This window comes from Sprattus sprattus, assembly GCF_963457725.1.
Source record: "Sprattus sprattus genome assembly, chromosome: 12".
Lineage (NCBI taxonomy): Eukaryota > Metazoa > Chordata > Actinopteri > Clupeiformes > Clupeidae > Sprattus > Sprattus sprattus.
The window spans coordinates 21557824-21572737 of NC_137910.1; the positions used below are offsets into that span (position 1 = coordinate 21557824).

General features: G+C 40.3%; 1 protein-coding gene across 1 annotated transcript; it reads left to right on the forward strand.

The window, feature by feature from the left end:
- The first annotated feature begins 11039 nt into the window (after nt 1-11039).
- Nucleotides 11040-14628, forward strand: haus2 (HAUS augmin like complex subunit 2). The gene is made up of 7 exons (XM_080848770.1): nt 11040-11080; nt 11656-11749; nt 11858-11950; nt 12055-12124; nt 12256-12388; nt 12788-12896; nt 14179-14628. Exons 2-7 carry the CDS (start codon nt 11669-11671, stop codon nt 14311-14313), a joined length of 621 nt encoding a protein of 206 aa, XP_080704896.1. The 5' UTR covers nt 11040-11080; nt 11656-11668; the 3' UTR covers nt 14314-14628.
- The last annotated feature ends 286 nt before the right edge of the window (nt 14629-14914 follow it).

The window sequence follows — 14914 nt, forward strand, 5'->3', positions numbered from 1 at the left end:
ACTAATGTAATGGTACTGAAGGTTATGACTTAAAAGTGGCTACAAACTGGTATACTATATTATATATATGTAAGAAAAAGGTTTAAAGTTTCCATGCAGACAATTTTGTGAACAGGTTGCAGTGAGCCCAGATCGAAGCTTGTTCCACTTTGTCCTATTATCTGCCTACAGTTCATTACCCTGAAAGAGATGATATCGGTTCCTCCACATCTGGCATCACTTAGTTCAGAAATAAGTTTGCTACATCTTATGTACTTTAAACAGATGGCCTCACCTCCATGTGATGTAAATGGATGTTGGCATCCAAAAGGTACTTACTGTATACTCTGAACCAGGGGGTGGTGTGTGGTTTGTGTATGATGGGGAATGAGCAGTGCTGCAGTGTTGTACAAGAGTAAACCTGCACCGGCAAAAATGCAAAATCAAAGAGCATTTACCTTTTGAATGATGCATGTCAACAAGTTTCATAAATGCTTCGTAAAGTAACAAGCATGTGTTGAGCTTGCAGTGTATGGTGCATTCTGTGAAACTCTCCATTAAGTGAAAAGATTCATCCGCTGGTTTCCATCTAGCAAAAACAAATGCATGACTAACTTCCACACATCCTCTCACACAGTTTCAAGCCTGTGGACATGAGATAATAACAGGGAGAGACTACACAATAGGCTCATGGAAACAGCAGCGCAGTCAGCAGTGGAGCGAGACTGGAGAGACAAGCCCCTGCTGTGAGTCGTATTTGTCAGTCAGTTGCTCATTAAATCACATGTTATTAGCCTTCTCTTCTGTCCTGCACCCTAATTCATAAGCTATCGGGGCGGTGTATAGTCTGTTCTGTTCCAGGCATGCCCTGCAGGATGCATCGTCTCTTTCTGTGACTCAGTGTGGTAGGCCTGAGCACCAGTAGGCAAAGGAAGCACATAATCATCTCTGTTGGGCATTCCCCATTGAGCCTAGACATAAGAATGAATATTTTATGGCCTGTAGTACCTTAGGAGGAGACCATATAAAAGTGGAGGGGAGATGAATCATTATATTAATGGTGGCAGCCTCGACCTTAGCAGGATTATATTATGTGTAAAAATGAGTCTGCGGTTAATTCTGTTATATTCGAAAATGAGGTTTGCAGTGTTCTCATAGTTGACGGACTCAGATGGCATTCCACATAAAGTCACGGCCCTCATTAATTTGTTGTTTACTCTTTATTTTGGCATTTCCCACACTCTCCCTTCCACCCTCTCCCTTCAAAACAGCTGAGGTTACCATGTCCTGTTTCTGATAGTACCAGTGCATTCTGTGATAGTGAAAAGTGTGCAAACTCATTAAAACACAGCTGTAATTCAATAATAAACAAAAGTGCAGCGTTGTCTAGACCAGCTGCTAAACTATCACAAGATCAATGCACCATCATCTCATGGTCAGTGATCTCATGCAATATGAGCAGTTTGTCATCGTGCGAGAAGTTGTTTGTAGCCATTACCCAGTGTATCTCATTTAGTCTTAACATGGATTCTCATAGCGAAACAATTAGTCGAGTTCGTAGATAATGTCCAGCATCTGGAGAACATGGGAGAAATCTATTATGGATCAGAGTTCAAATGTACGCACTTGTTCAAGAAAAAAGATTAGCGAGTCTTCTATTCATCTATTCAGAGTGCTCATATAGTCGTTATTGTTTGGAAATCCTATTGAGGATTGAAGATGATTTATTACAGTTTAATGAGAGAACCTGTCTAACTAATTAATACAAATGTGTAGCAACTCGAGATTGCAATCATAAGGGGAAAGGGGGTGGATCAACAAATCATTTAAAAATGTACAGACGAAGATCCTCTTCTTTTATCTTCTGGTGGTTTGCAGGAGCGATACAACAACTCTATTATAATCGCACTCACAAATCCAAACACTCTCCTGCAGCATATGTCTTGTCAGTCACACATATACTGTGTTTCCCCACCCAAACCATTGCAGTGATCAAAAGTGTCATGGCTGGTGCATAAACAAGTTTGTTTTTCTTTAATCATATTCAAAGGATAATGATGTTTGCTTTGGCTCTCTAAGGATGGACATGAAAGCAGGCCTATTGCTGATTAAAGTGATTTTTTTTTGTCTGAGACAGAGAGGGGGGCGGAGTAGAGTGTGAGTGTGTAGAGTGTGAGCGTGTAGAGTGTCTGTAGAGAGTGTGTATGTGAGTGTTATGAAAAAAAAAAAACGGCACAGGAGTTTCTACGTTTCTGTAGCTATAATATAGGGCTTGACCAGTAAGCAGTGACTGTATGGCATGTCAAAAGTTTTAGCCGCTTAAAATAATTTCTTTCATGTTTGAATAATGTCAAGAATAGTTCTGAATCAGATACCAAATAATGATTGAGACAGTTTTGTTCAGATTGAGGCAGAGGCTATATCTGCAAGTCACACAGTTGAATGGCTGCTACATTTTCCAGGAAAGGTTTGAGTCATTTGCCAGCTTGTGTGTTTCCTTATGGTCATTTACATTTCTACATGCTGTCAATAAAGTGATCTCATTCAGTCACTTTTAAATCACATAAACTCTAGTTTCAATAAAAATGGTTTTACATGATAATATATTATACGATTGTGATGAATTAGTATGATTAAGTAATATCTGATACTGATGACGTATTCATTGAGCATTTACTAGGCATTGTCATATTTGTCATATATTTTTTTGTTCTATGACTTATTACATTTATTCGTTGTGCGTCTGTCAATGTTTCCTTTCTTTTTCTGTATTACCACCATAGACACATGCCTCCCAGGAGATGTAATGTTTAGCTCGAAAACAATGCCAGGTAGTTAACATTTGACGACATAAAACTACGTTATATACGATTTCATGGAGAAAAAAAAAGACATTCACATTCACGCCTTTGTTGGTTTACCCATAGCTGTAAACATGTCATAATGTGCCATTTTCCTTAGCCTTAAGGAAACCTCCTATTTAGCCTTCAGCTTCTTAAGGCTCCACAGTTGAGACTTGAACTCTGAACAGACATGTGTACACATGTGAGTAATCGGGGAAGAGGAGGGGGGGTGGGCAAACCAGCTCTGCGTCAAAGTCGTCCCTAAGGATGATGTTGACAGGAAAATGAGGGAGTATGGAGAAGTTTTGGAGCTGTCTGTCAACGGGGAGAGACTCTAAATGAAGCAGCCATGTGTCTCCTAAGCAGGCAGCCAAGGCCAGTTTTTTATACAACACGAGAAAGGTGTCACAGGAGAGAGTGATAGAATTTGTTCACTTCAGCCACATCAGTGAAAACACACCAATAAGTGTCAAGTGAAATGCTTTCTTCTTTTATGATATTCACGTCACCAAACCAATTCTTATCATCAGGTATCTAGAATGTGCTGTGTTCATTACATACAGCTGTACTCAGCCAGTCCCAAAGCCTTTTGGGTTTCAAGGCTCTTTGCAAATCAACAATGTGCCTTCTGCAAGAAGACAAACACTATTTCCCATTAAAACCCTTCAAAGGTTCCATGTCTCAGGAGTCTCACTGTAGGAATTCTTTGTTATACTGAGAGCATAAACAGTCAGGGCTGTTATGAATCATTCCGCCAGGGCAACCCCATCGGTTAGTGAGTTAAGTGTTAAACGGCTCCAGCACGTTGCTTTTTTTTGTCACACTGCATCAGAATGGCTGTCTAACTCTGCAGTGGCCAGGCTGGGCAGACAAGAACTCGCTGTCGCTCAGCACACACAACAGGAACCTGGTGCAGCTGAGCTAGGCCACGCTTCTCTAAGGTCTGAAGTGTAAAGCCTCCTCTGCTTACATAAGTGTAGCGACACGCTTAAACAAGAGCCGTGCCTTGTTGGAATAACAAACCCTGCAATAGTTTTCATAAAGGCTGGGGCTTTGTGCGGTTTTGTATGTTGTTGTGAGAAAATAACCATATCGGGGGAAAAAACGGATTTTCAGTCTCAAGAAAGAAATTCGTTTTGGCCATTGATCTCCTTCCCTCTCTCTTTTCTCCCGCTCTCTTTTCTCCCTCTCTCTCCTTGTCACTCTCTGTCTGTTTGTCTATCTGCTTTCAAGCCATAGAACAGCTTGCAGCTGTGCGTCACTGGACTGTGATGTTCAAGGGGAGAAACTACAGAGGAGCCACACAGCCCAGCAAGCACTTTCAAAGGGACCTCGTGCAGCACCACTGACTGTGCAGCATGAGACCAGCCTGGTGGGCAACCTCCTCCTCCCCATCCCAGCACTCTGTAGTGGTTGTGTAGGGATTCACAAACAGAAGGATTTCTGACAGGAAGATTGAGGCAGGGCTGGGGAGTGGGGACAGGAGTGTGTGATGGGGTGGGGACGGGGGGTCGTTCAGCCTTTCCTACTCCAGCATCTGTCCTTCAAACAGAAAACACATCTTTGTCATTATCATTTGGGAATCAGTCACAAATGTTTTGAAGGAGCACTAATATATTTATTTATTTCGCTGAACATCTGATGAACATCTGCTCCTGCCTTTTTGCATGCAGGCTGGCTGCATGTGTCTTTGTCTTCCAGAATATTTATTTGGACATGCTTCCAGCAGGATTTCACATGCTTGCTCTGGATGAAAGGCACTTCATGTACCAGTTAATAACGTATTATGTGTGTCCTCATTCTCCCTAAATCGATATCACGGATATATAGCCTATCCCAGACCTGTGGACCTCTGGGAATTTTCACGATCAGCTTTCAGTGTGTGTCCAGCAACTGGAACCATGAAAAGCCCGAAACCGACCCATTCAGTCAATGGTGGAATCCTTCAGGCACAGGGTTTCAGTTTTAATCCACAGATGTTTTTTTTTTCAACTCACAGTTCAGGTTTTCCGTCATCATAACTGTCAGGTGGTGAGCTACCATGTAAACCTCAGATTGTGATATGGCCAAGCTTCCCGCTACCGTTCCAAGTGCTTGCAATGATCAAATAGCAAAGCAAATCAAACAGTGAACGGTCGTCTTTCATGAAGGGTAGATCAATAAACTTCAGCCTCATAAAATGAATGTGTTTTAAGCTAATGACAGATTGGCAATTACAATACAGACTGCTGGAAGATAAACAGCAGTATATTTAACACTCTGAACAAAGAGTGCATAGATGTATTCCTTTTCAAATTATGCTTTTCATACTCCTCTTCTAAGGGATTAGTGACACAAACACTAGCAAAGATTGATTGAAGTTGAAATTAAATACATTTGTTGTAATTGCAGCTATTATCATTAATAATAGCCTTCAGGGCTTGTTTAATGTTGTCATAAATGTGGGAGGTATGATCTAAGTGTATTGTAATGCACCGTACATTGTTGTCATAATTGTGTTGCCATAAAACACATTAACCAAGCATAACAAAACAAGATAAATGTATAGTTGCTATAGGCACATTCAGCCCACACAGATGTAGAAATATTGAATGGCATGGCAGGATCGTTTGCTCTGTGTCGGCGCAATCTCATGATAACTGCTCCAATGGTCCTTATCCTGCCTTGCCTATTCAATTTCCCTGGTTGAGAAATGTGGCCTAGAGGAACAAAAAAAAAACAAGAGATGGAGATGTTTTTCATTTGCTTTTTCTGTAATGGTTCTACAAAGCTTGCACACCGAGGTGTCTTTGAATGCGCTTTGTAACGCGATAGAAAAATCGAAGCTATTGCCTTCACCTGGGCGTTTGCAGCGTTGGAAGGTCCAGCTAAAGATGATGTATTTAAAAGAACTCTAAGTCTATCTGGCGCAGATTTTAATTTGTCACAAGATGAAAGGCATTCCAAAGCAGCCCATAGGGCCCAGAACCAATGCCCAGTGCTCAAGTGGGTTTGTATAGCCAAGCTGTGCGTTGATCTGAAAGACTGAGTGAGTGACTGTGTGAACCTGTGGGTGAGTGAGTGAATGTGTGTGCTGTAGGCATGACAAGCTGCATTGTGAGGGCAAGAGTTACGGCTCTATTAGCACCCCTGTTTATGGAGCGTCTGCTCGGGCTTGAGTTTGCGAGCTTTCCCTTTCTCCACTCCCCCTTTGAAGTTGCCATTGCCATTTAGGTGAAGTATTTGCAGGGTCAGGGCTGCCAAGTCCACATCTGCGGCAACATCTTTTGGCCGCTCATCAAATGTGTCGCTGTCTAGAATGAACCTGCTAAAGAAAGACAGGAGCCATAACAATTCAGCCTGTGTGTGTGTGTGTGTGTGTGTGTGTGTGTGTGTGTGTGTGTGTGTGTGTGTGTGTGTGTGTGTGTGTGTATGTGTGTGTGTGTAGAGAGAGAGAGAGAGAGTGTGTGTGTGTGTTTGTGTGTGTGTGAGAGAGAGAGAGAGAGAGAGAGAGAGAGAGAGAGAGAGAGAGAAAGAGAGAGAGTGAGTGAGTATGTCTGTGTGAATAAGCGCTTTTCCACTGCAGGAACTCTGGGAACTTCCCAAATGACGTGAACTATCGACAATCAAACACTGACCTCTATATACAGTCATTGGCGCGAACGTTTAAAGTACCTCTCATCTTTTTTGTTTTCATAGCAGTGCAGGAACTATGAACCCACTAGTGACGTAGCCTTATATCGTAATGTCAGAATAATGATACCAACGCTGACACTAGACCCATAAACCAGACATTTTGTAGATAACGTTAGGACTACCTCAAGGTGGAATCGACTCAATTTTTCTATAAAGTTGCACTTTAACACCTGATTAAATGAGTTGTGTGTTGTGTTTATTCAGTGACTGTTACCTCAACAAACTAACTATGTGAGTTATAATTTATTTTGCTGAATCCACTGTGTTACCTCTGGTAAATCTTATTGGTTTTAAAAATGGTGCTTGTCGTTGTCTTCCACTAACATCGTGTTCTACCGATAAGCGCCAACCATCACTGCAATCGCCACCCAGTAGTTCCAGGGCCACACAGAAGTACCTACCCCGGAGTAGGTACTTATTTTGCCCCCAAAACTGGCCCTGAAAGAGGTTATACAGGGGTGGTTCCTGCAGTGGAAAACTGCCTAAAGGTGCCGGCCCCCCTAAAACGGCCCATGAGTTCCTGCAGTGGAAAAGCACCTAGTATGAGTATTTGTGTGTGTGCATGTCTTTGTGTGTGTGTTCACACATGTTTCTCCAAATCCAGATTTTTTTTCCTCCTTTATTGGTCTCTTTTTCTTCTCACAGAGATCCAACAATTTCACATCTCACCCTTTTATGACATCATGGAAAGAACTGAAAAGAGTGGAACAGTCTTAACACCATTTCTGAGAGACCGCTGGTAACCCTCACATGAAATGTCTCCTAATTTTGGATGGTCTTTGTGGTTTGTAGTCTCATAAACCCGGGATATGATGATGTGCCAATCCTAAGTGTGATTTTGCTGTCCCACATCCTCTTGGGAGTTTTACTTATAACACTCTAACATTTCTCAGAATCATATAACTCTCATTCTCTCATTTACCTCTTGAACTTTAAATGCATCTATTATATGTGTTAGTTGCAAATCAGGCAAGTGGTATTTGCTGATAATACCTTGTTTTATCCAAGAGACAGGAACCGGAAGAGGATCAGACACAGCCATTACATTAAATTGGGGCATTATGGCTTATAGACAGATCAGAGATGGGCAGTATTTCAATTACTTGTATTTGAAATACCAGTTCATTTGCTTTTGAGTATTTTGTAATTTGTATTTGATAGGGCCGATAAAAAATTGAATGTAATTTGTAACAAAATACTTTAGAGTGGAGTAATTTTGTATTTAAAATACTCAAATTACTTTCTCCAGTGTTTACGCAGAAGGAGATTTTTTTCTGTCGGATTCTACCACGAGACCATCTGATCTGCCTCTGAATGTCAATGTCGAATCAGTCAATTTGCCAAAAGTCTTGCTTCTTATGGCCTGCCCCTTTTTGGGGCGAAAAGGAAATCACCCCAGATCTCTCTCATTGACTCTCATGTTAAATCAATTTTTTTCACAAAACAGGGTTGTGGTCGAAAACTTAGAAAGCTGTCTTGATCCTTGTCAATTTATCTTCAGTACACCGACTTAAAGGAGGTTCTTTCAAAGAGCGAATCGAGTTGATGCACTGAACGTTAGCCATCTTGACACAATGTGACTTGATGAAAGCCGTGTGATGTCCTTATGCGCAATTAGAGCTAAGGTCCAGGGACGCGATCTGGCACTCCGCGCCTGGGCGAGACTCTCCACTTTGTGAATGAGGCACACCTCACCTAGGACGCGATCTGGCACTCCGCGCCTGGGCGAGACGCTCCACTTTGTGAATGAGGCGCACCTCACCTAGGACACGATCTGGCACTCCGCGCCGCATTGCATAGAGGCAGGGGCCCGGGCGCACATGAGACTCTTATTAAAGATCTTAGCCTACTATAAACGTTGTTGAGACTCGCACTAAAGATCTAACTCATTCTCACAGAAACAAAACAAATAGCTACACGGTAATTTATCTGTGTGATGTCACATGTGTGCGCCAGTGTTGTCAATCACATGTGGGCGCCAATGTTGTCAAAGATAATCTGTAACTTGTGGAAGTTGTATTGTTAAACGGTGAGTACTTTGGTAGATTAAAGTATAAACTTTGAATACAAATGCTAGTACAACTTCTATACGTTATCTGTAAGGTTGTGAGTGTGCAGTGGTAATGTAAGTTGGATTCGTAAAATGTTTTTTAGGAAATAAATGACATTGCTTGACGTGTAGCTATTTGTCTCTGTTTTGTTACCGACTTTCAACTTAATAAAAATCTCAACAACGTTTATAGTAGGCTACGTGTATTGTTTTGTCTCTGTGAGAATGAGTAATATCTTTAGTAAGAGTCTCAACAACGTTTATAATAGGCTAAGATCTTTAAAAAGAGTCTCATCGGCGCGGAGTGCCAGATCACGTCCTAGGTGAGGCGCGCCTCATTCACAAAGTGGAACGTCTCGCCCAGGCGAGGAGTGCCAGATCGCGTCCTAGTCCTTACCTTGCAATTACGTATGACGAAAGCACGGTGGGGATAGCCCTCCCGGAAGCCAAAGAGATTGCAATGAGAGCCCTGTGGCGGCGGTTACAAACATGAAAAAAAGGATACGGAACCACTGACATGGGCCCGTCATAATAGCCATCACCTGGTCCCGTGGTTACTTCGTTACGCCACTGAATAGCCCAAACCTGAATGTTCTGCTATACCAAATTGTGAGAAAACTGAAAATTCAGAAAAAGTATTTTCTGTACTTTAAAAATACAAAATACATGTATTTTATTTTGTTACATTTTCTGGCAACAGTATTTTGTATTTTATTTTGATACATTTATTTGAGGGGTATTTTGTATTTTGTATCAAAATAAATTTTGATGTATTTTTGCCCATCTCTGAGACAGATGCACTTAGTATAACCAGTCTGTGAATGTATTCGCAAAAAATACTGGCCTAAATGCAATGCAACATATCAGATGACAAAGATGAAGAACATAATACAATCACTCTTCTTAAGACTTAAGATAATTTCATAGCAGTTCATAATTAAAAAATGAAAGATGATCCTGTACTCACAATTTAATTTGGCCAATATGGTGGGGTCTCATAATTTATACTGCATGGAAAGGATCATGAGCCACAAGACTTAAGGTACAGGTCAGTGGTATAATACTGAACTCGCCTGGTGGGATGTTCATATCAAAATCAGTTCTTTGTTTCTTGAATGGGGTTGATTTGCTGGCTCAGTGGCAGGTGTTACTGGTCGATTGTGCCAGTGTGTGCCTTGGGCTCATGGTTCTTCTGAGCTTGCTGTTTTTGGAGGCCTGAGCCATCTCACTAGAATGGAGAAGTGCATAACCACACTCCTATGCTCGTACCATAACATTCCGATGAATCCCGTGAGAAAACAAGCAAACAGCAGAGGAACACATGGAATTGACTTTGTCACGTTACAAATTCTGCAAAACTGTTCCAGTTGTTTCTGTTGGCCGAGATGCTTTTTTCATTATTTTTAAATGTCTGAAAGTGCAGACACTTGAAACTTATGAGAACAGTGTAGTCCTCAAGCAAGTTTGTGTGTGTGTGTGTGTGTGTGTGGGTGTGTGTGTGTGTGTGTGTGTGTGTGTGTGTGTGAGAGAGTGTGTGACTGAAACCGGCCAAGCATCCAGACACATTTGAGTACCAACAAAGACTGAAATCTTGTCAAACATGAATAAACAAACCATTTGGGAAAATTCTGATAGTTAATTAGATCTGTTAAACTTGGCCAGAGAAGTGCAACCCACCTCTTGCACAAATGCCTCTGGGTATTTTTGAACCTCAGCATGATTAAAAATGTATGTCACTGTTGTGTGCTTTCAATAAACAGGGCAACACAGCCACCTAATGGTCATGGCCAGGACTATAGGTAGAGCCACTTGCTCAAAAAAGGTTATATGATTTAAAACCATTGCGTAATTTTCAATAGGCATAACATTAAACTACATGTGAAAGGGGAAGAAACACTGAGATTACTGGTCAGCTAGTTCCTACTAGAATAAGTGGAAAAAAGACTGTGCAAATTTGTGGCTGTTTTTGCCAAAGCATGTTAATAAATGTGTTTCTCTGTAAAGGAAAAGGGGAAATTAATATTATCAAATCAGTTATACTAATTCACATAAAAGTTACAACCAATGGTCATTCATTTCATACCACATCCAGAATCATCAAAAAAAAAGCTTAATAACAGATATGGACACAGAAATTCAGCTACCATTACCAGTAGCCCAATCGGGTGGCCAAATCAGTCTATTGAAGGAATATCAAAGCTGTCTCATGGTCAAATTTATGGTATCCATATTTTCCACTGATGGCAACTCAGAACAGTGCTGAGAAAGTCAGCGAATCTGATCACCCAGAAACACACATATGTGGTTTAATTTAATTCGTTTGTTTATAATAATTAATAGCATTTATTTCAGGGGTTATGAGTTATTTCATGTAGTGGACCATTTCTAGATATAGTGCAGGCTCTATTACAACATTACGTCAGCGAACGACGCATTCCCGTCCACAAGGTGGCAGACGACATCTCAAACCTTCTCTTTCCCCTGCAATAAAATCATCAAACAAGACATCAACAAACACAACGGCGGGATAGATGTATGTCTCATGAAAACCTCACACTTTTACATTTTCTATCCATATCCTTAACCGAAAGCGCCATAGTCTGGTATGAAAATCATTTTAACATTATGATTTTGCAAAGTGTTGCGTGGTTTGTTGAAAACACACATAGCGTAACGTTACCTTAAAACTAGTCAGTTGTCATCTGTTCATTTTGCTAGCTAGCTGACGTTGATAAAGTTATTTAGCACATTTTATAACAACATAGTTCATGGTTATCTCCGTACAATAGTACGAAAGTTTTTTCCCACTCAATCTTTGTCATTTGTATTTAACTAGGACGGCAGCTCATTCCATACTCTTGTCTGCTTGTCCTAAACTATCTAATGTTTGCTGACATAAACATATACCCCTAGCTGAATAACGTCATCTGGTCAGTACGACAGCCAGCCATTGTGTTTTTTATATTGCAATTAACTGAGCAGCAGTCTGTTTAACAGTCGGTTTTGCATAATGCCACTATTGCATAGGCAACACACATGATTATTATGTATGTTAAAATACCAAGTCTTTTCGGTCTCATAGTAAATTGACTGCGGTTTATCATTTAGCACAACCATCAGGATGAGTGCAGGAGACACTTCCACCTTGTCAGCTGAAGGACAAATCCTTGGAACTTACGTTACCAGCGGATTCCTGACCCAGGTAAGATGCTTCACAACTGAATATTTATTCTTGTCTTATGATTCGTGTGTCTGAGTATCGCTAGTTTTAAAACGTGTTGATAACGATGGTTACGACATTATCTAACAGGAGGAAATTGATGCTGTGCAAAAACAAGACGTTTTTTCGTCCAATTTGTATAATGTTGTGAAACTGAATGAAAGACAGCAGAAGAATGATGAGGTAAGGGACTTTTGTTGTTTGCTTTTAAAGAGATGGAACATGAACATGCAAACGTTTTGTAATTTCTGAATTGCTGTCTTGAACTTGACTTTACTTACTTCCAGAAAACACTTCAACTTCAGTTACTTAAGATGGATAAGGAGTTTGCAGATGTCTCTCACAGTCACTACTTAAGTGAGAAAATGCTGTTGTTTTTCCCTTTGGAATTGAGAGAGTTTTCTAAATCTTCACATTAATTATGATTAAAAGTACGTTCTGATTATCCTAAAAGGAAAGTGTAAGTAAACTGTTTTGTGTTTTCACAGACCCCAGGATTGATGCCCTTCAGAAGTTTAATACCCATCTCCAGAGGCTCCTCCAAGAGCACATCAGCCTGAAGAAGAGGCTCATGAAGCCCATGGTTGAACTAAGCCTACCCGTACATGCAGACATGCACAAGTGAGACACCTGGGTTTTTCTTAACTCCTAAAGATGTCTGTGCTTCTTTGCCTTAATAAATAATGCAGATATTTAAAGGATATACTTATTGTCCAATGAAGTGTTAAAGTGGATGTATGAAGAACAAAGATAAGGAGGAGGCAAAAAACGCCACAACATCAAGCCTAATTCATACTTGTACTGGTGCACCTTCCAGGGTGTTGTCCTATTTACACTATTTGTCTATATGTAGTCCTCTAAATATAAAATATTTTTACTTCTTAGACACACACATTTTTGGTAATGATGCCCTTTTCTATGCATATTTGTAGGGCTGTATATAAGTATAATAATCTGCTGTAATCCAGATTTTTGTGTTCAATAGAATATTCATATATTTGGTGGTGTTTTGTTTCACAGAGATGTCGTGGAGCTGGTCAGCATGGTAACAGACTTCATGGAAAACTTAGATTTGAAGATAAAGACAGTTCAGTCTATTCCTAACACTCAGGAAGACATTAACAAGCTGGTAGGTTATTTTCTGTGTAAATTCACATTAAAAGATACTTTAGAGCAGGGGTCTTCAACAGGGGGTCCGCGACCCCCAGGGGGTCCGCGGAGGTACTGCAGGGGGGTCGCGAAATCTTTGGTTGATAAGATAATTTTTTTTAATATTTAAAAAAAAAAAATTAAAAAAAAAAATCCAACCAATTTTTTTTCCACAAATTTAAATGTCTTCCAAATCAGAATTGTATTTATTCCCTTTAAATTCACATTAACATAAATCCAACATATTGTAGCGAACGTATAAATTGATCGAGAAGACGTTATCTTTCAGTCCAATCGACACATTCAGCTACCAGGAGCTCTCTCAAGCTGGGCACCGGTTCACTCACAGCACCTTTCATGCACAGGCACTAGCCAATCAGATCGCGTTTCTGCTCAAGTCTAAAGAGCGTGAAACTCCATAGCTGGTCTTGTTTGTACATTGTTAGTTTGACATTTTTTTGCTTAGATTTAAAAAAAATAAAAAAATAAAGAGAAATAGACACTGTACAAGGTCAAAAAACGTTAATTGTAACTGAAAAATAAGTGAGGATTTGCGAGGTGTGTGAGCCTCCTAGCTAATGTTAGCATGCTACTACCTACAATCTTAACAACTTGCTAGCGGTGTGATTGGTTTGTTGACCTGTCAATCTCACTATAACATCTATGTTGTCAACACAACTCCATGCGCCAGACTCCTCCTCCGTCATCCGTTGGATCGTGTCAGTCAGGAGTAATTGAAAAGAAGATACATCTCACTAATGTGGGAGGATGTGTGCCATCGACACAATAACAGGGTAGCTATGTTTATTTGGCACTAGGCCCAGTATATTATAAACAAACTGTTATGCAATTTATATAGTAGGGGGTCCCTGCTCATCTCGCCATCAGTTTGGGGGTCCCTGGCCTGAAAAACGTTGAAGACTTTAAACATGAAATTTCCCTGAATACAAAAAAAAATATACCTAATGTCTTCCTTGAAAATGTCAACCCTTGTTTTACCCTCTTCTATAAATAGCATTACCGAAAGGTTAGATAAAGAAACAATACAGTTTTAGGAATACATTGTCATTGTCATTATAAAGGTTTCATGTGCACATAAAAATAATAATATAAAGTGAAAGTTCCACACTTCTGACATAAGACACAGATGAATCATATTGTTGCTGCAGGTGCTGAACACAAAAAGTACCACCATTGAAACTGCCAGATGTGTACTGATTTGATTTTGTCAGTCAGTGCATGTGTTTTTGTGTCCACACCAGAACATGGCCATGGCTCAGCTCCTGACCCTGGTGAAGGAGGTGGAGGCCCTCCACCAGCAGGTGCTCCAGTGGAGAGATAAGCACCAAGCAACCAACACAGAAAAACAGGCCGTAGATGATGGCTGGGCAAGATGACAGCCATACAGTTCAAGTTCAATGGATTTTTTATTATGCACTTTGTTGTTGTTGTTTTTGGCGTAGATTTAATGTCTTAATGTCTATGTCCAGGTTTATTCTGACACTCATTCCTCTCGCCGGGGCTGTTCAGCTACACGACTAGAAAAATGTGTGTGTCTGTTTTTTTAACTCTGTGTTGCAGCTGTAGCTTTGAACCTGTAAGAGAGTCTTGGAAGAGGCCAGAGGTTAGAGTATTACATAAGTACATCACTCCTTAATTCAGTCCTTTCTGCTGCCTCTGTCTATTCTAAAACCATCACTTTATTATGCAAATAAAACCATATGTCTAGCAATATCTAATGCCGTTGCTATTTTTATATTTTAAGATTATTTTGTTTTTGGCAATGTTTTCTGGTGAGGAGGACATTGTGTCAAAGTCAGTTTCGATTAAGAATCCCAAATACCAAGTTGGCCTTAGAAAATAAAAGATTAAACCAACCTTTGAGACAAATTATTGCTCTGTGAATTAACAATGTCATCACTCATGCCCCTACAGCACCAAAGACAATAAGTATTAAGCTGAACAGATGTAGTTGTCCTTACCTATTGTGGTATATTA

Bases quoted from the DNA above. Each gene is read 5' to 3' on its own strand.
- haus2 (XM_080848770.1), top strand. From the start codon at position 11,669: ATGAGTGCAGGAGACACTTCCACCTTGTCAGCTGAAGGACAAATCCTT. The intron at 11,750-11,857 runs GTAAGATGCTTC...ATTATCTAACAG, and splicing joins CCAGCGGATTCCTGACCCAG to GAGGAAATTGATGCTGTGCA. The intron at 11,951-12,054 runs GTAAGGGACTTT...ACTTACTTCCAG, and splicing joins GACAGCAGAAGAATGATGAG to AAAACACTTCAACTTCAGTT.